Source organism: Nematostella vectensis, chromosome 12 (genome assembly GCF_932526225.1).
Source record: "Nematostella vectensis chromosome 12, jaNemVect1.1, whole genome shotgun sequence".
Classification (NCBI taxonomy): Eukaryota; Metazoa; Cnidaria; class Anthozoa; order Actiniaria; family Edwardsiidae; genus Nematostella; species Nematostella vectensis.
In genome coordinates, this window is record NC_064045.1 from 5,879,537 (window position 1) to 5,906,643 (window position 27,107).

General features: G+C 40.1%; 1 protein-coding gene across 3 annotated transcripts in view; it reads left to right on the plus strand.

Moving 5' to 3' along the window:
• Positions 1-26,123, plus strand: part of LOC5506402 (tubulin-specific chaperone D) — a 28,857-nt gene extending 2,734 nt beyond the window's left edge. The window contains exons 5-47 of one of the 3 annotated variants that reach the window (XM_048720046.1): positions 1,354-1,500; positions 2,236-2,291; positions 2,412-2,500; positions 3,043-3,092; positions 3,591-3,636; positions 4,270-4,358; positions 4,655-4,698; positions 5,140-5,194; positions 5,835-5,873; positions 5,984-6,026; positions 6,561-6,621; positions 7,673-7,779; positions 8,074-8,136; positions 8,836-8,895; positions 9,119-9,215; positions 9,589-9,646; positions 9,788-9,817; positions 9,926-10,011; positions 10,515-10,595; positions 10,900-10,973; positions 11,067-11,184; positions 12,157-12,217; positions 12,292-12,314; positions 12,611-12,705; positions 14,358-14,413; positions 14,722-14,803; positions 16,493-16,547; positions 16,628-16,691; positions 17,213-17,304; positions 17,764-17,904; positions 18,095-18,178; positions 18,681-18,782; positions 19,911-19,964; positions 20,418-20,556; positions 20,751-20,803; positions 21,302-21,370; positions 21,654-21,731; positions 22,264-22,353; positions 23,184-23,271; positions 23,362-23,471; positions 24,379-24,457; positions 24,794-24,854; positions 25,861-26,123. In XM_048720046.1, the coding sequence (XP_048576003.1) occupies positions 1,354-1,500; positions 2,236-2,291; positions 2,412-2,500; positions 3,043-3,092; positions 3,591-3,636; positions 4,270-4,358; positions 4,655-4,698; positions 5,140-5,194; positions 5,835-5,873; positions 5,984-6,026; positions 6,561-6,621; positions 7,673-7,779; positions 8,074-8,136; positions 8,836-8,895; positions 9,119-9,215; positions 9,589-9,646; positions 9,788-9,817; positions 9,926-10,011; positions 10,515-10,595; positions 10,900-10,973; positions 11,067-11,184; positions 12,157-12,217; positions 12,292-12,314; positions 12,611-12,705; positions 14,358-14,413; positions 14,722-14,803; positions 16,493-16,547; positions 16,628-16,691; positions 17,213-17,304; positions 17,764-17,904; positions 18,095-18,178; positions 18,681-18,782; positions 19,911-19,964; positions 20,418-20,556; positions 20,751-20,803; positions 21,302-21,370; positions 21,654-21,731; positions 22,264-22,353; positions 23,184-23,271; positions 23,362-23,471; positions 24,379-24,457; positions 24,794-24,854; positions 25,861-25,883 (3,192 nt within the window). In that variant the 3' untranslated portion in view covers positions 25,884-26,123. Of the gene's footprint in view, positions 1-1,353; positions 1,501-2,235; positions 2,292-2,411; positions 2,501-3,042; positions 3,093-3,590; positions 3,637-4,269; positions 4,359-4,654; positions 4,699-5,139; positions 5,195-5,834; positions 5,874-5,983; positions 6,027-6,560; positions 6,622-7,672; positions 7,780-8,073; positions 8,137-8,835; positions 8,896-9,118; positions 9,216-9,588; positions 9,647-9,787; positions 9,818-9,925; positions 10,012-10,514; positions 10,596-10,899; positions 10,974-11,066; positions 11,185-12,156; positions 12,218-12,291; positions 12,315-12,610; positions 12,706-14,357; positions 14,414-14,721; positions 14,804-16,492; positions 16,548-16,627; positions 16,692-17,212; positions 17,305-17,763; positions 17,905-18,094; positions 18,179-18,680; positions 18,783-19,910; positions 19,965-20,417; positions 20,557-20,750; positions 20,804-21,301; positions 21,371-21,653; positions 21,732-22,263; positions 22,354-23,183; positions 23,272-23,361; positions 23,472-24,378; positions 24,458-24,793; positions 24,855-25,860 lie in introns of those variants that run through there. The other 2 variants (XM_048720047.1, XM_048720048.1) reach the window with 2 other exon arrangements.
• Positions 26,124-27,107: the final 984 nt, after the last annotated feature.

Here is a 27,107-nt window from a genome sequence, read left to right on the forward strand (position 1 = left end):
TTGCCACCTAGTTTTACGATGATAGAGACTTACCCACTACAGTACAACTTCAGAAACCCACAACCAATAATTTTATACCTCTAAAAAAATTATTTCTTAACAAATTCACAAAATATTTCAAAATGAATGTCTGCGCTAAGTACAGTAGAGGCCACGAGTATCATCACCTCCACTCGCAAATACTTGAGAGTCGTACAATTTGTGTGAGCGGTGTGGCTTTAGTTCTCAATTGCTTTAGTTATTCGAATTGGCACCAGATGCATGCTGTCGGTAAAGCGACGCGCTGGTTGTTTAATTCAAGCCAAGCTGTCCAATTGAATTCAAATGTTGCATCCACGGGTTCCTCTATCGTCTCTGGGTTACCGATATGTGTAAAAACTTAGCCTTTTCTGGTAGAAAGAGTTTGTTTGGGAGGCCGAAATTCGCTGGGGACTGGGGATATTTATATTCTACCACACTGTGGTGGTTGATTTTCAAGATTTTACTCATACTCCAAATTCTAGCCGCTTGATCTGATCGCATGTCTCCGAAGCCTGCCTGCCTTTACTTCTTTTTATAGGTATATAGTAACGCGGAATCCCTCAACTGCTCAAACGTTAGAAATACCACTTATTCTGAATAAATACACATCACAAAGCAATGAGATTTTTTTGTGACCTTTATTCTAGGATGTAAGACAATTATAGGACAATTAGTACAGGAGGTGATCAATCGTGAAAATATTCGAGCTAGTTACTGGGATTGACTGGAGACTGACTGAGAGGTTGATAAGCCTGTGGTCGGTTCGTGTCTTGAATAAACAAATGTGGCTGCATCGCAAATAGTGTATACTCAACTAAATGTCGCCAAGCTCGTAAGAGACTTCTTTCGTTTGTTCGATATATTCACTAAGGAATAGCGTCCTCATTATGCTCGTCCCAGTTACAGAATTCATATTCTAAAATAGGAGTTCTTTAACCAGATGATGTTTGTGAATCAGAAAGAGTGCCGCTTGAAACCCACTCTGATCATATCTACCTAAGGGAAATGTTCAGTACCACGCATTGTGCCCTGGAGCTGGGAATCACTAGAATTGTCGAACATGTGTTTGAGTGAGGCAAGTTTTCGCCATGCCAGCAATTTTTGTCCTGTATTAAAGGGATGATTGGATAACCCTTGACAAAAATTGCGGTTGCAGACAACTTTTGCCGTGCTCAAGTAGCCCGTTGAAAAATTGTCTCTGCTAGGAGGGGTCAGCTTGGCAATGTGTTAAAATTTTATAGTGATTTATATCCACATGTGTGCCTTTCACAGAGTTTTTCATTTTGTGCAGCTCACTGTATTTGAATTGCCTGTTCTCACCTAATTACACAGACATGGGAAACTCGTTACATCCTTCTCCTGTGGCTTTCCATCGCCTGTATGATACCATTTGACATGTCAAGACTTGACGGCACATTTGGGGCTGGCACTTCAGAACAACGAAGACCAGTAGTGGACAGAATTATTGATGTGGCAAAAGTGAGTTTCTACATAAGCTTAGAGCAATACCTAAGCCAAAATACACACAGAAATGTAATATTTCAATGAAAATACTGTAAGCTCTTTCTGACAATGGGCTAATTTGTAAGTGTAGAATAACTTACTTTTTGTTGTTGTTATTTTGCTGCTAAATTCAAGAGCGTGCACAAGTTTCTCACCCAAAAAGTCATGCGATTTCTTAGTGCAAGTTGCCTATTCAAGAGCGTGCACAAGTTTGCCACCCAAAAAGTCATGTGATTTCTTTGTGCAAGTTGCCTGTTATAACCTTTAAACTAAAGCAAGTGGAAAAAAGATAAGGTGCACACATAGCAGGCCTGTACCCAGGGGGGGGGGGGTGCAGGAGGTGAGAACGCACCCCCCCACACACAATTGCCGAAAGTACATTTTCGGTTCTCAATAGACATGCTGTTTGTAGACAAAAGTATAAAGCATAAGCTAAACCACTCTGGTATGTCATCAATCCATCCTGTCATAAGTCAGACTTTTTGGAGCCAAATCCGACAATAGACATCCTTTGGAGATACTGCAAAGGCAAAAAAAAATTCCCTTTTGTTCTTTCGGGGGTGGTCTGATTTTTATCAGAAAACTCACTCTCTCCTCCTAAAACTGCTCATCCCCCCTCCCCCTCCCCCCCCCCTCCCCCAGCAAGTCCTGGGTACATGCCTGTAGCATCAAGAATGCTTTAATTTATGCTCCTTTGGATTGTTTTCATAGAGCTACATGTGTGTTCCTGACAAATCACGCGATGCTGCTGCACTTCTAATTTCCAAGTAAGATAATGGTGATGGTGAAATGACGACGGGGATGATGTTGATGACGATGACGATGGCGATGACGATGACGACGATGATGATGATGGTGATGGTACTGAAAATTATTCATTACTACAGGTTCATTACAAGACCTGATGTCAAGAAACACAAACTTGCTGAGTTCATTGACTGGAGCCTCAAAGAGATAACAAAGTCAAGAAATGAAGGTGCACATCCGATCTCTTAAATAAAAAGCACAATGCCCTCTTGCATATTGCCCTCTTGCAACACAAAAGTTACAAATCTTATTCATTCTATATAATACTTGATTTACTGGAATAAAAAAAACAAATTCAGATTATACGTACCTTCTGGTTGTGTAGAGAGGTTAAAAACCAGGTGGGTTATTTTTCTACTGTACTATCAAAGAATGTATGATCAAAGTACCATGGCAAAATGTTCCAGGGTGGGTGTGGGGTATTTTTTTCTGGAATGCAACAATTAGGCAATGACACAGTAGACTTACATTAACTTTCTGTATGACATATTTACTGACAACCTCTAGTCAACTCTCTCTATTGCGAAAAAAAAAATTTAAATGGTCTGTACTACTGTTGATCTGAACATGGTTCAACTTTGGTGCTGTAAATGCATTATTTTCTTTGATGTGCTAAATACATTATGTGATGTGTGCATTACTCCCTTTGAAATGTTGCATGCATTATCCTTTTGATGTGCTGTATGTATAAATCCTTTTGATTCCATTCAGCAAATACAATTCAAGGCATGATGAGCTTGACTGGTTTGATGACTTCCCTGGTAAGAAATCTTACCGTGGAAAGTATAACAAGAACAATTAAATTCATTGACATATATCTTCATCTGGTATACACCTACAGTATTTCACAAAAGGTTGTCAGTGCAAATGGTGAATAGCAAATGGTAAATGGTTCTAAGCCCGAAAGGTCCTGATGGGTACTAAAAATTAGTTTAAATAAATGTGCTAAATGTCCAGGAATATCAATTATACAATTTATCCATATTCTCCAGCATTTGGTAGAAGTTTAATGAGAACCATGGTTCCTCTTGGTGTAACTGCCATTTGACAATTGCCATTTGCCGTTTTTAATGGACAACTTTTTTTTAAAAAATAAGTGTATATTAAGGTTTCATTAATAGAGGTGCTATGAAGTCATGAAAATCTGCACAAAAGCTTTAATTCTAGTGGTTCCACACTGCCCCCATGATATGAATAACTTAACTGAAGCTAGAAATTCCTATTTTTCAGATGCTAACCCCTTAAATGCCCTTTTGCAGGCACTTCTCTTAAAACATGGCAAGAGAGAGGATCTCCTTCCGTATGGTAGGTAGCATGCATGCCTTTGGTATCAGATGCTTTGGGTACCTTTAGCACAGCACAAAGAAGACAAGCTCTAAGCATACCAAGCGGTTAAGTTTATTTTCTCACCTAGCCGTATGTCGTCATACATAACTGTCATGAACACATACACTTATATGTGTATTATACAAGTTATACTATGCCACAGTTTTGATGCAGATAGGTGTGAAACATTGTCTTATATTCGCAGCCCAAGGGGCAGAGACATGTAAGCCCAGGTCCCTGAAATTGCTAAACTAAACAAGCTGTGGGTTCAGAATTTTGTCAATACTGCTTCTTGTTTTGTTTGTTGCTTTCAACATAAGAGTGAATGCTACCCTTTTACATTAATGTACTGAAGCTGGCCCATTGTATGTACATATGTACTTCAAGGATACATTATGTGACACATTCTCTTATTGGAAATCTCACTTTTGTAATACTACAGCGGCGTTGTCAGGATTTTTAACAGGAGGAGGCCCAAAAGGCCTATGCAAGGCATTTTCTCCTGTATTTTACTAGATACAGTAATAGACATTTTACTGTATTTTTTGCTGCTATGCCCCTGAACTATAGTAAAGTGTAGTGCTGTTAGACTGTCTGTTTGTTCTATTGCAGCCCCAGTTGTTTTGAAGCAGATAGGTTCTTGTGAGATCAAAGACATCAATAATACAGTGCTACGGAAACTTAATGTCAAGCTCGTGCAGGTACAGTATGATGAAATAAAACCTTTTGGGAAATTACTCCATTTTTCCCTGTTAGACACCCTATTAGGCTCAATTTCCAGCCATTGCTAGGCCTCATTGGATTGTGAGCTCACAGAAATGAGTGGGATGTTGAGCCTAAGATTTCATTTTATGTACCAGTTCCTTATCTTTTTAGTGTGCATTTATGTGGACTTGGGAGCACTTTGGGTACATTTGTAGGCCACTTGTTGAAAAATAAGGTTTGAAAGGGTTGACAGAGGGAATTTTTTCATTAAAGTGTGAATCATGATTTTTAGCGTTTGGGACTAACATTCATGAAGCCAAGACTAGCATCATGGAGGTAAATAAAATGCAACACTGTAATCCCAGCTCATTTAGTGCTTATCTAGCTTATTAATTCAACAACTTTCACTAGAAAGTGAGCACAGTAGAAGTTACCTAAACAAGACAAGTTACATATACTGTATGAATTCCCATACATGGGATTATACAGTAGCGCAGAGGAGATTGCGATACAGGCCCTCTCTACGCCACTTGGATCTTCATGATTCAGGACCAGTTTTTTTTCCGGTGATTATGCCCTGATGAGCCTCTATACTACATACATCTCTACATCCGATTGAAGATGTAGATAAGAATACCTCCATTTTCTCGTGCTAAGTCACTCTCTGGTGTTTATATATTTTGAGATATGCAAACTAAAAGGTAGTCACCCAAATGATGACTTTCCTTTCACACGTCTGTTATTTAATCGCCTTGAGATATTGGTTACCTTTTGTAGATATCAGCGTGGAAGTCGCTCTCTAGTGAGCAACTTACAGGGACCAAATATAAAGGTACTCCAGTATTCATTTAAAGACACTACGCTACTGTGAAGGCTTTATAAGCCCCCCCAACTCTTTCTTCTCTCCTATAATCCTAACTCTAGAACCGAATTCTCAAATAAGCAAGAGTATGTTAAGAATACAGTACAAGTGGTTAATGTTTGATTTAAATGTCATATGTTTCTCTAATACTGCCCTCATACACACCGAGTTCGACCACAAATTCAGTTTTTTTTCAAAACGACCGATTTAGTCGACAAATACCTCTAATTGTGGATAAAACACCTTTAGTTGTGGACGACCTTGTGTGGACGATTCCTCGCACAGTATGGATGGAACTGTTGAATACCAAATTTAAAAAGGCCCCTCATCGTCAATGTTGATTTAGAGACAAGCGTAATGATCTTATTTAAATGAGCATCACGCATAGTGTCAAAACAGGAAAAGCATGTTTAGTCAGTCCTTTTCCAATAAGCCCCTCTCAGCAAAAAAAAAAAACTCTGGTGGTAATTAGGGCTTTTGAAGTATGTTACAGTATGCTACTCAATAAAGGCACGCCCAAATAATGCGACAATTATTCCAAGTTAGTAGATGTTTGGTTTCTTTTATTCACCTGCTTGATTGCTCATTAAACGGTATGATTTACTTCCAGTCAGAAAGCAGCCAAGAGACACCCATTGAGACAGGACAGGTAAGTGAGCTTTGCCCAACTATGCGTGCCTGCTTCTATGGTACGCTGGTTAACTTTTACAAATCTTTGAAACAACTATGATCGCTAATAGTATTCTTTTTTTATCACAGGAAGAAGAGTATGATGTACCAGAAGAAATAGAAGATGTCGTAGGTAATATAAAATGAAGGAATCAGGAGATGTTGTAGGTAACATTAAGTAATCATTGTTGTCTTTTGTGGTGTTTGTAGAATCCAAAAAGGCTTTAAATTGTTCCGACGTTCTATTTTTTTTCGTTTTTTTTTGTCTTAGTACCATTATATTAGTGCCAGAAAGTGGGGTGGAAGCTTAGTGGTACTAACTTTTGTTTTGTTGTTGTCGTTGTTGTTGTTGTTGTTGTTGTTGTTGTTGTTGTTGTTGTTGTTTTCAAACGTGTGAATACCTGGCTCTCTACTTTTGGAAATATGAATCCCACCTCTTTTTGGATAAGGACATTTAGCCAGAGGTCCTGTCTCTAACAGCTCATCTTAAAAAAAACACTGGGGACGCTGTGACGGCTTAGCCATAATTCCCATGATTGTAAACTATGTGGAGCATTCTGTATCTACACTCTGACGAGTAAAGATAATCACATGTGAAGAGCATTTGATCATGTCTCGCGATGTCGCGCTATACAAATACAAGTATCTTCTTTTTTTGGTTTGTTAGAGCAACTGCTGATTGGTCTGAAGGACAAAGACACTGTTGTGCGGTGGTCAGCGGCCAAGGGGTAGGCTACTTATGTGTTACATTTTACTTGTTTGTAGAAACTGTGATTAAAGTCGCATTGTCACCAGTTTACTTCCGGTCGATTACCTAACAATATCCGATGATTTTTAAAAGCAGTGTGTCTGTTGGAAGTTTCTTTGAGGATGTGATTGATAATTTAGAGCGGATGGCAGGTTAAATATATCGGATTCTAATAGATTATTTTGTCTTTTAACGGTTGAGGTTTCCGTCAGTCCTCCGGAAGTAAACTGGTGACAATGCGGCTTTAACAAGTTAGCAAACGAACAAGAAAGTTTTATTTAAAGGGGATATTGTACAGGATAACTTCTATACAGTAGATAAATTCACTTTCTCAACTTGATGAAACTAGATGTCTAGTAATGGCCCAAAACATCAAATGCCTGAAGTAGTTTACAGGTCCACATTTAGCTGCTACAACCTGCTGTATACCAATAATTACCACAATGTAACTCCAAAAAAGTAAAAACATAGCTTACTGTTCAATTGCCAACTCTATCGCATTGTATAATAGTCCAGTCAATCTCATGTTTAACCTAAAAGTAATTGCACAACACAAATCATTTCAGAGTAGCATGTCCTTATTAACTTCCCAAAAAATCTCTTGGGGGAGCATCTTGAAATTCAACAATAAACAATTTCTTTTGTATTCTATTGTTACTCATGGCGCACTAACCCTCCGCAAACGCACTCTCGACGAGATCGCTTTGGCAGTGCGCTCATGAATAACAAAAGAATCCAAAATGGCCGACAAAATATTTTTTTATTGTCAAATTTCGAGATGTTCCCACAAGAGAACTGTGGAGAACTTTTGAGATGTTGTTTAGAATGTCTTTTAACTTTTAATCCTCATCATTTAACAATAAAATTGTTTGTGTTGCAATTACATTAAGGTTCGGCTATAAATTTTCGTAGATTGACTGGACAATAAAACACGCTTTTGTTGGGCCTGCATCTGAGGTACAAAAACACAGGTAACCCATGACATATTACAGTATTCTTCACTTTGACTCATCTTTAACATCTTGCTGCAGCATTGGTCGAATCACTGGTCGTTTACCTAAGGAGCTTGCAGATGAGGTTGTCGGCAGCCTGTTAGAGCTCTTTACATTTAGCGAGTCCGACGGTGCTTGGCATGGAGGTAAAAAGAATCACATATTTTGTCAAACCAGCCATGTATCCAGCTAGTCTGCAAGACATTTTCTTAGACCCTTTTTAAATGTCCGGCCAAAATGTTTATATTTAGCTTACACATTATCCTAAGGCACATTCGGAAGCCAACTCTTCACAGCCAAGAGTATAAATATTTTACTGGGTTAGGCGTGTATTTTGGGCCTCGCACTGAAAACAATAGTGAACGTTTTCCCATGGAGGGTCACATCTCCGTTTATGCCTATTTGAGATGCTGTTAAAGGCTACGTTGTTTTTATTGAAGGGTGTTTAGCGCTTGCTGAGCTGGGAAGAAGAGGACTGCTTCTTCCTCAAAGGCTTCCTGAAGGTAAGATCTGCCAGCCTGGTCTTCCATTATTAATCTGTCAGCTTTCCTGCTTCACGCACTGACAATTCGCACGATTACCTCTCGTTCACATCATTTAAATTTGTCATATTCGGACCCTCCTGACCTAAATACGAGTCGGAAAAGCTCGACTGGAAGGTCCGCTCTTATGAAAAAAAATTGAGTACCACTGCGAGGTATAGGACGAGCTACCTAAAACAAAAAGGTCTGCTAAAATGGGTAATCGAAGCCCCCGCTCAAAATCCTCGCTACGGGCCTGCACGCACTAATAATTTGAACATAAATACATACATTGTACATACATATTTTTTCTTACACCTTCAGTAAAGTATAAGGTTACAGATAACAGTCATTTTTTTTTTTGTGTCCAGGAGCTAAGTTTTTTGTGTCCAGGAGCACAAGGTTTTCTAGTAAGCTCCTGGCAGGTCATATTCGGCCCCTTCTGCTCCTGACCTAAATACGAGTGACTCTTTGCAAAGTGCGGAGAAATGCCTGCTCACATCTTACAAATATCCTGATAGGTGCAATCACATTCTGTGGAAACAGATTCCGCCCCAGTTTTTTTTTTTGCCACACTTCATTGTCGAGCTTTTACAGTATCTCTCTTTGAATATTTATTTCTTTTTGTAAGGAGTACCGAAGTCTGATTTTTTTTATTTAAGTTATGTTATCATTTTCTAGTGGTTCCTGTTGTCCTGAAGGCTCTAGCGTACGATGAGCGTCGTGGTTCGTACAGTGTTGGTAAGTCTCTAACTAAATCCTTCAACATTTTTATCTTAGTAATTTAGCACACAGAGTACCAAAAGAAGTGATGTGAGCTAAAAAGTTTATACTTTACAGTCTCGAGATGTAGCATTTGTTATTTGGACGGAACCGGATTTCCGTTTTTTCTTATAGTTACTTTGCGCTATTTCTCGTGTTTGCTGTTAAGGTTTCTTACTTGCTCTTTGGTACTACTTTCCAGGAAGCCATGTTCGTGATGCAGCATGCTACGTGTGCTGGTCGTTTGCACGTGCCTATGACCCCAAGGAGATTAGGCCACATGTGCTGGCTTTGTCCAGGTTTGTACTTCATGACGATAATGGTGATAATCATTAATGATATGAAAGTTTTAACAATTGAATACTCTTGAAGGAAAAACATACTTAATACTCTTGAAGGAATACCATAATATTTGAGACTGTAGTTGGCTTTGAGGATTGTATTATTTCCCATTTATTAAGCTTTCCAATGATATATAATATGGTAAGTACTTTCCACTGAATGTGACGCATGTATTATATTATTTTTCCTGAACCCACTGTGTTCCGCGGCTAGCACTGTGTGGCGTAGGACCAAAGCACCCTGTAACCTTAAACAGAGCTACGTCCCTTAAATAAGCATAAATGACGATTAAATGATGATGATCGTGATGGTGATGTCACAATTTTCTAGTGCTCTGATTGTCACTACATTATTTGATCGGGAAGTGAATTGCCGTCGAGCAGCTTCGGTAAGTCATACTCCTACTGAAGAATTCTCCATTGTAATGTTTTGCCTACTAGGCTGTGTGCTTGCAAATACGTGCACAAATATGTGTTTTATGTAATTGTGGTGTTAATGTTGTAACCCTTAGTTGTGTTTTATCTCACAGGCTGCCTTCCAAGAAAATGTTGGCAGGCAGGTAATTTGACTTACATGAACGTAAGATTAGGCGAACTGGACGCTTCACTCAGTCTATTTCTTGCTCCCTGATGGAAGCCGTATGTTTGCTACGATGTTGTTTGTTTAGGGTACGTTTCCTCACGGCATTGAAATCCTGACAACCGCTGACTACCATTCTGTTGGCAACAGATCTCACACTTACCTGAATATCAGGTGGGTTGAGGCGATTCACGTACAAGTTAAAGTGTAGACAACAATCCTGACGATAATGATGCTGGTGATGATGATCCCTGTGCTGCTGTCGATGGTTATGGATGATGATGATTGATTGTAATAATGATCTTGATAATTGTTATGGTGATAGTTGTGGTGTTGGTGATGATCACTATGATGCTGTTGATGGTGGGCGTGATGGTGGTCGTGATGGTGGTTAAGTAGTGATGGTGATAGTTGTGGCGAGAATATTATCAATGCTGATGACAATAATGGTAATAAAGATGATGATTATTATGATATTGAGTATGATGAAGGTGAAAGTAATGATGATGATGATAATGATGGTTCTGGAGGGTATGAAAATTATCATGATAATAGCGAGCATGACGATTTTAAATATCACAATGTTGTCATAGTTTGATGAAGAAAGCTGCAGTCTCCATCATGCAGGAAATAAAATTATGTAGTATGGATCTCTGATTAGATCTGTTGTATTTTAGTGTGTACATTGCACAGTTCAAAGAGTACACGAGGCCCATGATAGAGAACCTGGTGGAAACAAGACTCCAACACTGGGATGGGTACGGATATAGACACTCATAAGCCGTTGTTGTTGGATGTTGAATGTAATTCATTCTTGCCAATGGTTTATGCGCAAAATAGAAAGTCAAAGCCCACTCAGCTTTATCAAGAAAATAATCTCAACTCCCTTGCTAAATACAATCTCCATTCTAATATTGTACATAAGCTTATCATTAAACACTGCATGTGTTTATCCAATGTAAGATGTATGCGCAACCTTCCTAAAATTCTACCCATGGCTGCGAAAGGATTAAATAAACCATTATTATTGTTACTGTTGTTGTTATGCAATTATCCCCTTAGTGCTTTGAGAGAGCTTGCCGCCAGAGCACTACACAATTTAACTTCATCTGATCCAGAGTACATGGCAACCACTAGTAAGTGAGATCTCCATTAATTACCAAAGGCCCAAAGAACTCAATTGACATATGTCTTAAAGTGAGGCTTTTCCTTTCCTATGTGGTTCACAGTGCTCCCAAAAGTCTTGACCATGACGAGCAGCATGGACTTGTTTACGAGACACGGTAGTATCTTTGCATGTGCAGAAATCGTCAGTGCACTCTATCACTATGGAAAACAGAGTGGCAAGTAAGTAATACTTATTAATGATGCTACGGCCTTCCTTTACCACCGTGTAGTGCTACAAAAAGTGTCAGATTTTTGGTAATAGCGAAGAAAATTACACTCTCAGATTGATAACATAACTGAGCATCATGAACTTTTTCTATTGCAAAACGTTTTTGTTGAGTTATTGGCCAAAATACACCATACTGTTGTCTTTAGTGAAAATAATCGAACACTAACTGCATGTCTAAACTTAAGAAATAGTTGTTATTTCCATCAGCACATGTCAGTCTTCAAAAGGGTGTCTCATTTTATCTTCAGCATGTTCCATTGAACAGCTATTTATATATTTCAAAGTTGCCATTTGCAGATTTTAGGCTAGTCCTGGTACTTTGACAGCAAAAAAATAACTGAAAAACGATTGGCACAAAATGAGATACCCTTTTAAAGCTATTTTATAGTTCTACATTAATGCAAAATTTTACGTAAATCGGGAGAATTTTTGTGTTTGATAATTTAAGTATTTTAGCCTATTGTAATGTCACAAGGTCCTATATAAACACATTAACTTTCAACACTTTCACTCCTAATAGCATTTTGCGCCAATCAAATTCACTTTATTTATTTTTAGTATCTTAGATGATTACCTAAACAAATCATTTTGCAGATTTTTCTATATTTCTTGAGGGCCAACTAACCATAACCTTATTGCACCCACTATACGATGCTATCAATATAGCAACTAGTGACAAGAACGTAGACAATATTGTGAATCAATTAAGCAACAGGAAACTCCTTTGATAGAATGTATTCAATCTTTGTTTCCATTTCTATCATTTTGGCTTTCATATTTTTTGTATTTTCCATGTTAAAGTATTTGTGAAACATACATTGCTAATGAACCTGAGTTGCATTACATTTCATATATAACTATATTTTCAAAAAGACGATATTGGATAACAATAATCAGTAATAGGCTTTACTTTACGTCCTCAGGACAATCAGTGATTTTGTATCTTCGACGTCACTTGCTGCTTTGAAAGACATTGCTTCCAAGGTACTGAACCTGTAACATTAGACAATGTAAAAACCTTAAATTTGGTGACAATAATTGTTATATCTTTCTTTCAGCTACATGCCGGGCAACTTTTCAGGTATGTGCAGAGTGTTTTAATTAACAATCAGCTGATTGGTATTAATTCTTTTCTCTGCCCTTTATCACAGGCAGACCGAAAATAAATAAAAAAGTTTTAGGCATTCAGTTTACCGAAATGCTTTAAAAAAGAAGTGAAATACACACAAAACATCAATCAGACCAAATTTACCTCACAATCTTATGTTGCATATAAACATTACGTTGAACAAATTCTATTGTACATTTCCAGTGGTATCTGCTTACATTGAATTTCTGAATAATTGTTTGTAATTTCATTGTTTGTGCCTGGTTTAGGGGTCTCGGTGGCGAGTTCATGCGACAAGCCATCTCTCATTTGATAGAGAAGCTCTCATTATCTCAATTTCCCTGGCAAGGTGATAGCATAACAGGTACATTCAGGCTACATGCTCGAGTACAGTCACCATAGTCATATCAAGCATCTTGTCCCTGATGATACAAAGTGTCTAGCACATAGTCATAACAAAGGTTTAGCCTATAGCCATACCAAGGGTCTAGCCCATGGTCATACTAATGGTCTAGCCCATAGCCATACCAAGGGTCTAGCCCATAGTCGTACCAAGGGTCTAGCCCATAGTCAAATCAAGGGTCTAGCCCATAGTCATACCAAGGGTCTAGCCCATAGTCAAATCAAGGGTCTAACCCATAGTCATACCAAGGGTCTAGCCCATAGCCATACCAAGGGTCTAGCACATAGCCATACCAAGGGTCTAGCTCATAGCCATACCAAGGGTCTAGCCCATAGTCATACCAAGGGTCTAGCCCATAGCCATACCAAGGGTCTAGCCCATAGTCATACCAAGGGTCTAGCCCATAGTCAAATCAAGGGTCTAGCCCATAGTCATACCAAGGGTCTAGCCCATAGCCATACCAAGGGTCTAGCACATAGCCATACCAAGGGTCTAGCTCATAGCCATACCAAGGGTCTAGCCCATAGTCATACCAAGGGTCTAGCCTATAGTCAAACCCAGGGTCTAGCCCATAGCCATACCAAAGGTCTAGCCCATAGCCATATCAAGGGTCTAGCCCATGGTCATACCAAAGGTCTAGCCCATAGTCATACCAAGGGTCTAGCTCATAGCCATACCAAGGGCCTAGCCCATAGTCACACCAAGGGTCTAGCTCATAGCCATACCAAGGGTCTAGCCCATAGTTATACCAAGGGTCTAGCCCATAGCCATACCAAGGGCCTAGCCCATAAACATAACAAGGGTCTAGCCCATAGCCATATCAAGGGTCTAGCCCATAGCCATATCAAGGGTCTAGCCTATAGTCAAACCAAGGGTCTAGCCCATAGTCATACCAAGAGTCTAGCCCATAGCCATACCAAGGGTCTAGCCCATAGCCATATCAAGGGTCTAGCCCATGGTCATACCAAAGGTCTAGCCCATAGTCATACCAAGGGTCTAGCTCATAGCCATACCAAGTGTCTAGCCCATAGTCGACCAAGGGTCTAGCCCATGGTCATACCAAGTAGTCATACCAAGGGTCTAGCCCATCGTCATAGTACAAGGGTCTAGCCCATAGTTATACCAAGTAGTCATACCAAGGGTCTAGCCCATGGTCATACCAAGTAGTCATACCAAGGGTCTAGCCCATCGTCATAGTACAAGGGTCTAGCCCATAGTTATACCAAGTAGTCATACCAAGGGTCTAGCCCTTTGTCATACCAAGGGTCCATCCCATAGATATATCAAGGTCCTAGCCCATAGTCATACCAAGGGTCTAGCCCTTTGTCATACCAAGGGTCCATCTCATAGTCATACCAAGGGTCTAGCCCTTTGTCATACCAAGGGTCCATCCCATAGACATACCAAGGGCCTAGCCCATAGTCATACCAAGGGTCTAGCCCATAGTCATACCAAGGGCCTAGCCCATAGTCATACCAAGGGTCTAGCCCATAGTCGTACCAAGGGTCTAGCCAAGGGTCTACTCTATGCCTAGCCATGGACCTGTCTATTAGGATATAAAGACCACTTATGTTTTCCTTATACTAGAGGAGTGCTTTTTCTTATGGTTGTAGACTTATGGCAGAGAATTCTCTATGACAACTTGTGCCACACTGAGCCACCCATTCAGGTGAGTTGCTGGTTGCAGACATTAATATTCATCAATGATAGTACCTTGCATAATATCCAACTTGCTGACTCCAAACAGTTAATATATGAGTGATTTATCCACTGTAAGTGATATATATCTGCCGTAGTTATATATGTGATTATTATCACTTTAATAGAAATGTTTGTCTGTGCGATCCACATATTTCCAAACTGTGATTTTGTCAGCAGCTATCAAACAAACGTTAATTGTGCATAGATTTTTTGAAAGATATTTCTTATTTATATTGAAATATACCTTGTATTTGTTTCAATTCTGTACTTTTCTAGGAGAAAGCTGTGCAAGCACTGAGTGCAATGTGCAACCAGTATTATAGAGACAGTACCGGCAAAGCGATTACTGATATTCAAGGTATATGGCACAAAAAATAACCAGTATTATAGAGACAGTACCGGCAAAGCGATTACTGATATTCAAGGTATATGGCACAAAAAATAACCAGTATTATAGAGACAGTACCGGCAAAGCGATTTCTGATATTCAAGATATATGACACATAAAATAACCAGTATTATAGAGACAGTACCGGCAAAGTGATTTCTGATATTCAAGGTATGTGACATAAAATAACTAGTTTTTGTAGAGACAGTACTGGCAAAGCGATTTCTGATATTCAAGGTATTTGGCACATAAAATAACTAGTATGATTATAGAGACAGTACCGGCAAAGTGATTTCTGATATTCAAGGTATGTGACATAAAATAACTAGTATTTATAGAGACAGTACTGGCAAAGTGATTTCTGATATTCAAGGTATGTGACATAAAATAACCAGTATTATAGAGACAGTACCGGCAAAGCGATTACTGATATTCAAGGTATATGGCACAAAAAATAACCAGTATTATAGAGACAGTACCGGCAAAGCGATTTCTGATATTCAAGATATATGACACATAAAATAACCAGTATTATAGAGACAGTACCGGCAAAGCGATTTCTGATATTCAAGGTATGTGACATAAAATAACTAGTATTTGTAGAGACAGTACTGGCAAAGCGATTTCTGATATTCAAGGTATTTGGCACATAAAATAACTAGTATGATTATAGAGACAGTACCGGCAAAGTGATTTCTGATATTCAAGGTATGTGACATAAAATAACTAGTATTAATAGAGACAGTACCGGCAAAGCGATTTCTGATATTCAAGGTATATGACACATAAAATAACTAGTATTAATAGAGACAGTACCGGCAAAGCGATTTCTGATATTCAAGGTATATGACACATAAAATAACCAGCATTCAGAGACATGTGACACATAATATAACCAAGAGACAGTATTGGAGAAGCGATTACTGAGGTATTCAAGGTATATGAAGCATAATATAGCAAGTACAACCACAAAAATTGCAAAAACACAGGCCACTGTAGCTGGTTGATCAACCGCTTAGAAGACAACTCCTGTAGCAGGTTGAGCATCAACCTGCTGTAGCGGGTTGACCTACTGGATAGAAACCAACTTGCTGTAGCAGGTTGAGCCAGGGACGGCAGAGAGGGAGGGGCTAGTAGTGCTATAGCACTACTACTTTTTGGCTTGGGTTGATTTTTTTCAGGGTTCCAGATTTTTTAGGGCTCCAGATATATACTTGTTTGTCTTGGCCAAATTTTCAGCCAAGCACTTTAAAATGGTCTCCGCGGTCCATATGATCATGAAACTATAACAGCAGGTGATATCCTTTAAGCTTCTATAGTATACAATGGTCCCCAAGCTGCTGTAGTGGGAAGAACAAGCAGTTAGAAGCCAAGGCAATGAGTAATGGGTTGATTGTCTTATGGTCAGTCCTTATTTTTACCGTATTTTCCAATTCGCATAGTTTGGTCAAATCGGTATCGAGCTTTATGAAATATTCTTAATTTCATTTATTTTTGAAAAGTTACCTACCATTGTATGTTACTAGGAAACTTTGAAAAATTAAAATAAAAAAATCATGAAAAAAGCTTTTTTTTTAAATGAGCAGCCTAAAGGAGGTTACAATTTTCAAACAATTAAGTTTGTAAAACCTAATTTGATATCTCACTCTTTTTCTCCAGAAAAACTCATCAATCACTGTGTGGCTGAGCTAAAAAATCAATTACAATTCCCAAGGTTTGTTGTAGATTTCCATAGATGGTACCCTGTTGATGCATAGTTAGAAATTTACTTTTTTAACGTTATTTGTTATGCAGAGTGGGTTATGCGCAAGCACTGGGATCGCTCCCAAAATTCATGCTAATGGGAAAACTACAAAAGGTAAAGTGAGATTGTATACAATAAAAAAAAATACCTTTTCTTGGTAGTTTCTTGGTGTTACAGAGCACCAGCACCAAAAATACAATGGGACAAAAGCCAAAAGCAAAGACCTTAGAACATAAAAATAAAATAGAGTACAAAGGCCTTGAGCACCAATAACAAAGCTCTCGGTAACACCAAGGAAAACCCCTTTTCGGTATCTTTATTGCCTTGACATGTATTGGACAATAAAATGTAGCAGCAACCCCAAGACTTATCTTTTGTCTCTTTTGATATTCTTTTCTTATCATATTTATTATTGTGTACCCTTTTATTTTAAAATAATAGAATACACCAAAAACTGGAAATCGACTCTGCCAAATTTTCGTCTTTAATAAGACTTCTTCAGTCTGCCCTGAAGAAGTCTTATTAAAGACGAAAATTTGGCAGAGTCGATTTCCAGTTTTTGGTGTATTGTATTCATTGTTCTGGTACGAGATCGCGACAGTTTGGGCTTTTTGATTCTACTTTTATTTTAAAAGGTGGTGGAGGGGCTGATCATAGCATCTCAAGTTGGTAATGATCCTGGAATCTATGCAGAGTCCAGAAATGAAGCACTGAAATCTTTAGCAAGGTTAGGTTCATTTGAGCTTTCAAATAACCTGAAAATATGCATTCTTTATGCTATAGCGCTATGGAAACCAAGGATTTTGTTTGGGAGAATTTGAAAGCAGATCACTGGTAAAATAATGTTATTCTGACCAATTATTTATTAATGATGACCAAAACTGGGTTTCAAAAGTTATTTTATTTACCTCAGTGTGTCTAACAGTACACAAAAAAGGTATGTAGTTCAAAGTTCTCATAATTTGCTTATTTTGCTGAATATGTAAGCATGCCCAAGGCATTGAAAGATAGACAAATCTATTGAAACAGCAAGTTTTTTACTTACTTTTTGAAAGAGAATTTACATTTTAAAACATGCGAGGCTATTTGAATTGTATGCCATTATAATTTTTTTACCGGTGCAAGTAACTAGAGTTGCTGTCGCCACGAAGTGAACTCTGACTTACTTTTAATCTTTTTTTCAAAGTGTTGCATGCACAGTTGGAATTGACAGGACTGCCTGTGAAAATGATGCCGTAACAGAAGCTAGTCTAGATGCTATCTACAAGGCATTTTTTGAAGCTATGCAAGACTATACCACTGACAGTCGAGGAGACGTGGGTGCCTGGTAAGGCCAAACTAATACTCAAGGATCGGCTTTTTTCAGGGGCCCTTAAAGTTACTCCAGAAAGAAACAAAAGAAAATATTATTTTGCGAATGAAACTCAAATCTAAATTCTCCATTTCATTCTGCATTCCAAAACTTGATTTCTAATTTTGCCATCCTCATTCATTCACAAATATTGTGATTGTTACAGGGTCCGTGAAGCTAGTATGACTGGTTTGGCACAAGTCACAAAACTTGTGCTACAAATGGATTCCAGTCTGCTAAACCCAGATGTGTAAGTAAACAAGATTACATGAAATGCACTTTCCCATTCCCCAGGTCGCTTCCTCTTTACATTCTCCCCTTACTCTGTTTGAGGTCTTGGTTGTCCCCCTTCCCTCACTCTCTTTGCTGTTTTTAGTTGTCCCCCTCCCCTCACTCTGTTTGAGGTCTTAGTTGCCCCCTCACCCTCATTCTCTTTGCTGTTTTTAGTTGCCCCCGTCTCCCTCATTCTGTTTGCTGTTCTAAGTTGTCCCCCTTCTGCTTACCTTAAATGTCACTTGCTCCTCTTCTTACATTGTTTGCCGTTTTTAGTTGCCCCCCCCCCCCCCACCTCACTTTGTTTAAGGTCTTAGTTGCTCCCCTCCCCCTCACTCTGTTTGCTGTTTTCAGTTGCCCCTTCTCCGTCACTCAAATTGAGATGTTAGTTGCCCCCCTCCCCGTCACTCTGTTTTAGATGTTAGTAAAAAAAACTATTTATTTCTCCTCGTTCTCACTTTCTTTTTGCTTTTTGTCAGTTGTCAGCGTTTGATGTGCTGCCTGGTGCAACAAGCTTCAGAGAAAATTGACAGAACGCGGGCTCATGCGGGAGAGATTTTAGTTCAGCTTGTACATCACGAGTATGTATACCTTTGGGGAGGTGGACCAGGAGGAAAATGTACAAATTAACATGGTCAATTTTTTGTGCTTTGTGCTTTTTCTGCTGTAAATCATCAAAAGAGTCGTGCACAAGGAATGGTCGCCCTTATCTATTAGGTTTGCATACAGCACAGTTAAAAAAGGTTTAAGTTAAATAAACATGAACTCCGATTACGACACGTTACGATCACATGTGAAAGATACCTTCATTAAATGTTACTATAGATTAGAACGATTTTGGGCAATTTCAAAATACAGCTCTTCATAAAGGTCTTTAATGACTCTGAAATATTCAATTTCACAGAACTGTATGTGCAGTCTGATTGATCATGTGGAAATAGCGAATAACTAATGGAATTGACAGTACTGAGGCTTGTCACTGCTTATCGTATTGATTATTTATCCACTTCTTCATGTATTTTGTAGAAATAAGACGAGATTCAGTTTATTGTGTTACTAGCAGAACTGCGGTTTTCAATTTTCCATTCGCCATTTGCAATGTCAACGTTTCTTGAAATATGTGTATACATTCCAGGGGCGTACGCAGCCTATAGGTCTGCAGTCACTGGACTGCCAAAACATTTGGCGATCTTATTTGCAAAACGAGGGGAAAAAAATCAAATGTTTACTCATTTATTTTTAAGTACGTAGTTTTATATATACGATGAGAATAAAAACTATAATTTTCTTAATCATGGTAGTCTGCAGATGATTTCCAAACATAGTGTTATGTCGTTCATTGCCACGCGACGACTGAAGTCCTATTTCAGATCGAGGATGACAGAGGATCGTGTAATAATCTCAAAAGTCTGACGCATTGACCCCAATTTCAAACCCAAAAGCGGGAGCTATGAAATCTTCACGGGGATGCACGACGAGGGGCCACGCCCTCATTCAGCTTCTGAATGCTTTGACTGCAACTTGTTAAAATCCTCCGTACGCCCCTACATTCAATACAAAAATAATGGCGTTAACTTCTCCAGACTAGGGAAGATTAGATCATGTAGCCCTCCCGGAAAAAGGGATGCTGTGTTTGTTAGGGTTGGGGGGGGGGGGAGGAGGTACACACGGCTGTGTATTTTGTGTAGTAACATGTTGTTGCTTTACAGCCCTCGGATTCCACACATCCCACACCACGAACAGCTTCTGGAGCTATTCAAGAGGTGAGTCACCACGTTTGGCAGTTGATAAATTTGCAAAGAGAAGACAACAAAAACTTGTGTCCAAATATGAAAAATTATGGCATAAAAGTTCTGACTCACATTATCAAGAAAATTTAGCCAAAAGTTGTCGTTTTTGCAAGAACGCGGTCACTTCCATATAAGGAAACTAATATATTCCTTATTTGGAAAAACTGAATGATTCTTGAGTGTACCCCAGGGGCTTCGTAAAATTTATGACTTGTAACCAGAAGAGAAAAACAGTTACTCATCTTTAGTCTTTTGAGAAGGTCTCTGAAAAGCTACTAAGATTTATCGGTACCAGACACTCAAAACGACAACGTTTTCTTATCCTGTCTACAACAATACATTTACAGCCAGGCAGCCCTGGAGCACAACAGTTTTAGTAATCTTTCTCAGAAATGAAACTGCTCACGCTCTGTCTTGCTAACATAGAGAGACGTGTTCTGAGTTGAACTGGAGCGCGCCAGCAGACTGCTTTCCGGTGGTTACCAGGCTCCTCGGTATGCCAACCTACAGGTATCCCACTCTTCTGGGGCTTACCGTCAGTGTGGGTGGTCTTACAGAATCATTGGTATGTAAATATCACTTGTGGTTGATATATACCGATTGTAAGAATTACTGCTTAGATGACAGCCATGCTCGAATACCTTTTGGTATTTTTTTTTTCAACAAAAGAAAGATAAAATTCAAATTTTGGTGTGCAGTGTTTAAACACATACCCGCCAAAATGTATAATAAACTCATGTGCCTCATTTACTGTACCAGGTTCGCCAGTCAACTGCAGCGCTTTTGAGCTATCTGCGAGACATAACTTCAAAGTAAGCCAGGGAATTCGGAAACAAGGGTTAGCGAAATAAAACGCACGGAGACTAGGCCTCGTATGACCTGTTGTGTGCGGGCAATATACCTTACTGACTTATGGCATTAAATATCGCATATATTTCCTGTATTTGACAAAACACACGTTTTTGCTCTCACTCAAATCTCGCAGTTGTTCTGTAAAATAAAGGCAATTTGATGTATCAATAAATAAAGCCCTTTAAAAATCAAAATTGAAGGAAGGTATTTATAAAATCTTTCCTTCATTACACCAAAGCCAAAAAGGTTTTGATATCTACGTGTAGTTCCATACAAAAGTTGTTATTTCATAGTTGTAGTATGCACATGATGGCTACTTCCGGCCATCGACTGATCGAATTACAATCATTTTTAAAGCTTTGTTTGTTGTTTATTTGTCAGTGTCTTCCATGTCTTGGAAGATATCTGTGGTATTTAAAGATATGAGTTAATGGACTATTCCTCCTTGTCTTTTATAGAAAAGATGATCTGAACATTTTTGCAGACACAATAATTAATATTTTCCGTGAACACAAGAAAAACGACAGGTTTGTAGTTTTGTTTGTTTGTGTGGATCTATCAAGGGATTTTATCATTTATTTTACCTATCTAGTCATAGATCTATCTTGGATTTTATTTATCTAGGGAAAGATCTATCTTCGATTATATCTATCTGGGGAGAGATCTATCTTTGATTTGATCCTTCTAGGGATATTTCCTTGTACTGCTGTGCGCATGATTAGTCTTACCGGCCACGCGTGGCCACGTGACCATTTCAAATTTCCTTTATTAATTAATATCGATTAACCTTACTTTTTTCTAACTACTCAGAGTTATAGTTCCACTCTTCAAGATGCTTGACTTTCTGCTCTCAAGCAGCTGTTTTGAGATGTTTATTCCTGATGAGAAGTAAGTTGTATCATAGTAGAGGGAGACGTCTCCTTTACTAACTATGGTTACATAGAAAGTATTCCTTGTTATCCGTATTTTTGTAGTATGATAATCATAGTAGGGTCTATTAATAAATTACGTTCTGCATAGCAGGTAATATATATTTGATATTACATATATCTTATGTAACATTCAAGGCTTCAGTAAAGGCTAAGCTCTAAGGAAAATACAAAAAAGACAGACTGTATTTCATAAATCCATAAAACGATAATGTCATCCTATTTTTCTATCTTTTTAGGAGGGGAGGGGAAACGTACACTGTGGGTTTAAAATCCCGTGATCATGGGGGAATTTCAGTGCGCGTGAAATATGATTGGTCCGAGAACCGTTCCTTGAGGCACTCCAGAATAGACGCCGGAAGGGGCCGATGTATCCAGGCCACATACTGATGCCCGAGGGGGGGGGGGGGGGGGGTGGGAGACTCTATAAAAGTAGACGAGAGTGATCGTCCTTTTAGGGTATGAAACTCTACCAACTGTTTTTTTTATAGTCACGGGTTCCCCCAGACCCTTGTCACGCTGACCAAGGAGGAGATCGCAAGAATCGGAGACGCAAGAAAAATCATCACTAGCATCAATGTGTAAGCAATTTCCTTCGTCAAACCACCCAAATTTTCGTAAATCATCACTAGAATAAATGTGTAAGCAGTCCTCTCTCTCTCTACGCTAGCGGACAAGATAAATATTTGACCCCTAAACCGGCATGTACTTGGAAAATACACACATCGAGATCAAGACACTCAGACATCAGTCTAAAGAATGCATCAGCGTAAGAAATATTTGGTTTTGAAGTGATATGAACTACAGCAACTTATAGCTCTGGTTCGTTGACAAATTTCAAATCAAGCAAAGAAAAACAGGCGAATGCCCCCCCCTACAAAACGCTCAAAATGCGACACACCCGGGAAGGATTTCAGCAAACACAACTCTAAGTAACAAAGGTATCTTAATACTGATTCTCAAGGTCTTTTCCCATGGCCTAAAAATACAATTTGGAATCCATTGCCAATCGGTTCGCCATCACAGATTGTAAAGCAAATTATGGGATATACTTGGTAAAAACCACGTGGGAGGACCATACCCTGTAAAACAGCAGCGGCGTAGCCAGGATTTTTAGCTGGAGGGGGCCCAAAAGGCCCTTTCAATGCATTTTCTCCTGTATTTTTTATAATGTCTCGTACATATGCAGTATTTGTGGCTGCTAGAAGAGGCCCGGCCCCCCTGGGCCACCCCCATGGCTACGCCCCTGAACAGAGTAGTTTTGCTGACGTTTCGAGCGTTAGGCTTTCAACGTAACTGATTTATAGCTTGTCTACACGTCTGCGCAGAGCATTTGGTTTTTCTACAGCTTATCTGTAGTCCCACTAGTTATTTATGCCATTGTTAAATCATATTGTGTATGTTGCTGCAGATTCTGCCAGCTTCTTCAGTTTCCAGGCGTGACCCGGAGCAAGTCCATGCAGCAACTGCTGATGTTACTTTGTCATAAATTTCCCAGGGTAAGTTTGGAAGCTGGTAAAGCTAGTTCAAGCTATAAACCCCCTAAAAATGTACCTAACTGTACTTACTGTAACTTAACTGTTCGTCAGGTGCGAAAGACAACCGCTGATCAGCTATACACAACAATCATAACATACGATGACGTCATTCCTGAAGAAAGGCTTGATGGCGTCATGACAATCCTCAGTGACACAATCTGGTTCGTACTGAGCGCTTGGAGCGGCAAGAGTGATAGGCATTTGTGGTGGTGGTGGTGGTAGGGGGGGGTGGTTGGTGGTGGTGGTGGTGGGTGGTGGGTGGTTGGTGGTGGTGGTGATGGAGGTGGTGGTTGGTGGTGGAGGTGGGTGGTGTTGGTGGTGGTGGTGGTGGTGGTGGTGGTGGGTGGTGGTGGTGGTGGTGGTGGTGGTGGTGGTGGTGGTGGTGGTGGTGGTGGTGGTGGTGGTGGTGGTGGTGGTGGGTGGTGGGTGGTGGGTGGTGGGTGGTGGGTGGTGAGTGGTGGTGGTGGGTGGTGGTGGTGGGTGGTGGTGGTGGGTGGTGGGTGGTGGTGGTGGGTGGTGGGTGGTGGTGGTGGGTGGTGGTGGTGGTGGGTGGTGGTGGTGGGTGGTGGTGGGTGGTGGTGGTGGTGGGTGGTGGTGGTGGTGGTGGTGGGTGGTGGGTGGTGGTGGGTGGTGGGTGGTGGTGGGTGGTGGGTGGTGGTGGTGGGTGGGTGGTGGTGGGTGGGTGGTGGTGGGTGGGTGGTGGTGGGTGGGTGGTGGTGGGTGGGTGGTGGTGGGTGGGTGGTGGTGGGTGGGTGGTGGTGGGTGGGTGGTGGTGGTGGTGGGTGGTGGTGGTGGTGGTGGGTGGTGGTGGTGGTGGTGGTGGTGGTGGTGGTGGTGGTGGTGTGTTGTTGGTGGAGGTTGCTATAGTTCATATAGTATCATGTTTTTACACTTAAATTTAAAATGCTCCAGAAAGTAAGAACGGCCCATCTTTTTAAAAGTTAGACTTACATTTAAAAAAAAAATTATTGGATTAGTGGATGATTACTTGAGATTACGTGATGATAAGTGATGACGATAGCGATGTGAAAGGAGGCGTAATGATCATGTCTTTTTGTTTTTCTACAGGGACATGGATTTACCAAAAGTGAGAGAAGAGCGTAACAAAATATGTGATATGCTCGATATGCCTAGACCTGTTCTCAAGGTAAAAAGCTGCGCTATTGCAATGGCTATTTAATCTTATGTTCGTCTTTCATAATGATGATTTAAGGATCTTGTTAAAATCTCAAAATCCGAAAAAATTCGGAAAGGGGGAGGGAGTCAAGAGCCAACTCGAAATAAAAAGAAAATTGATTTAAAAATTAAAGCGAGGAATATCATATATATATTTAAGTGGTGTCGAAGTATGTCTATATATGGATGGTCTTATCCAGTTTTTCTAGGATTTTTGGAATTATGGACTTTCACTCTATGTGGATGATGGCTTGTTAAAATAGTTGCAATCGAGGCATCCGATAAAAGCTTGGTGTCCATTGTTTAGTCCTCAGCAGCGAAACCTTCTGAGCCGGAGAAGGAACCAGATGAGTTGGACAGTTACAAAGGCGAGTATTTCACTGCGGTTTCTCGACACCGAGACACATACTCACCAAGTCAACCAGAAGTGTTAAGAGAAACTACTGACTCCATAGCATTGATTGATCATATCCCATAAGTATTGGAGACATATTGACATAGACATATTGTCAAACCATTCATCCTCGGGTACCTATGGCGTCGAGGTAACAGGCGCAAAAACGAAGCGGAATAAGGCCGGCGGAGGGGGGGGGGGGGGGCGTAGGGCCCCTTTCTTTTCTCGACCGCCCCCTCCCCCCTCCGCCGCCTCGATCTCGCGCTTGTTACGCTGACCGCGTCGCCCTGGGTACCTGAGGATACTTAACAATTAGACTACGAGTTCGATTTTTCTATGAGCCAATAGACTATTTGACTCATAGAAAACGAGAACAAGTAGTCTTATTGTTTTAGTATAATCCACTCACATACTACCTTCGAATAACTGACGATTTAAATAATAATTCATGTTGTTTTTGTGAAAAACGCCGGGTTTTTTTGCTACTCGCTATCAATCGCTCAATAGATAGTCAGTACGGGAGCCAATCAAATTGCTGGATTCGTGATAATATGTGAGTAGATTTATACTAATAACAGTTAGATGGCAAATGGGACGATAATAGAAGCGAAAACTGTGCTGGGACAGACAGAAAGCTACATGAAATTAATACTTGAAATGAATCTGTCTAGCTAGTGGCACGCACCAGCCCAAATCCTGTAAATGACATTTTTGGCAATGGAATGGAGGTAATTACAGGCGATGTAGAGGTGTTTTGGGGCTTCTCAACAAAAATATAACAAAAGTGTTAGCCAGAGGCTTATAGAATTAATAGAAATCCATACATTCCATATTTTATTCTGGTCCTATTCTGCTTAAAACGCCTGTTTTTGCTACCATTATCTCACATCGGATAAAACTAATTAGCTCACAATTTTTGTGATGAATGCGAGAAGAGTTTTTACTAATACTAAAATGGTATGTATTCCCATATTCCCCAGATCTTGTGTCTCGGTTTCACTGAGGCTCAGCCCGATGACAACCGGAGGTAGTGCAGATGACACAACCAATAAAAGCAATGTAAAAGATGCAGCATTCTTTGTATCTGGTTGTTTTGCCGTAAATATGTAACGTCTGCGAAATGCATAGACGATGGTGCGTGTCATGGACATGTAAAGACTAATGAAAGAAAACTACTTCATCAGTGTTTTTGCTAGGCGGTAAACAAAAGGGGGAGGGGGACTAATAAAAGAAAAATAATTTACCAGTGTTGATGGTTTGCTTGTGGCAAAGTTGGTGGACAAGAGGGGGAACAGGGCCGTAACAGGGGGTGGGGCACCGGAGCATGTCCCCGCCCCCAATATTTTCAAAAATTATAAAGAAATGACCAGTAGGGGCGTGGCTGTGCCCCCCCAATATTGTCAAAAATTATAAGGAAATGCCAGTAGGGGCGTGGCTGTGCCCCCCCCCAAATATTGTAAAAAAATATAAGGAAATGCCAGTAGTCGCTTGGCTGTGCCCCCCCAATATTGTCAGTAATTATAAGGAAATGACCAGTAGGGGCGTGGCTGTGTCCCCCCCCCCAATATTATCAAAAATTATAAGGAAATGACCAGTAGGGGCGTGACTGTGCCCCCCCCCCCCCAATATTGTCAAAAATTATAAGGAAATGACCAGTAGGGGTTGTGACTGTGCCCGCCCCCCCCCCCAATATTGTAAAAAATTATAAGGAAATGACCAGTAGGGGCGTGGCTGTGCCTCCCCAATATTGTCAGAAATTATAAGGAAATGAACAGTAGGGGCGTGGCTGTGTCCCCCCCCCCAATATTATCAAAAATTATAAGGAAATGACCAGTAGGGGCGTGACTGTGCCCCCCCCCCCAATATTGTCAAAAATTATAAGGAAATGACCAGTAGGGGTTGTGAGTGTGCCCCCCCCCCCCCCCAATATTGTAAAAAAATATAAGGAATTGACCAGTATGGGCGTGACTGTGCCCCCCCAATATTGTCAGAAATTATAAGGAAATGACCAGTAGGGGCGTGACTGTGCCCCCCCCCCCCAATATTGTCAAAAATTATAAGGAAATGACCAGTAGGGGTTGTGACTGTGCCCCCCCCCCCCAATATTGTCAAAAATTATAAGGAAATGACCAGTAGGGGCGTGGCTGTGCCTCCCCCCCAATATTGTCAAAAATTATAAGGAAATGACCAGAGGCGTGACTGTACCCCCCCAATATTGTCAAAAATT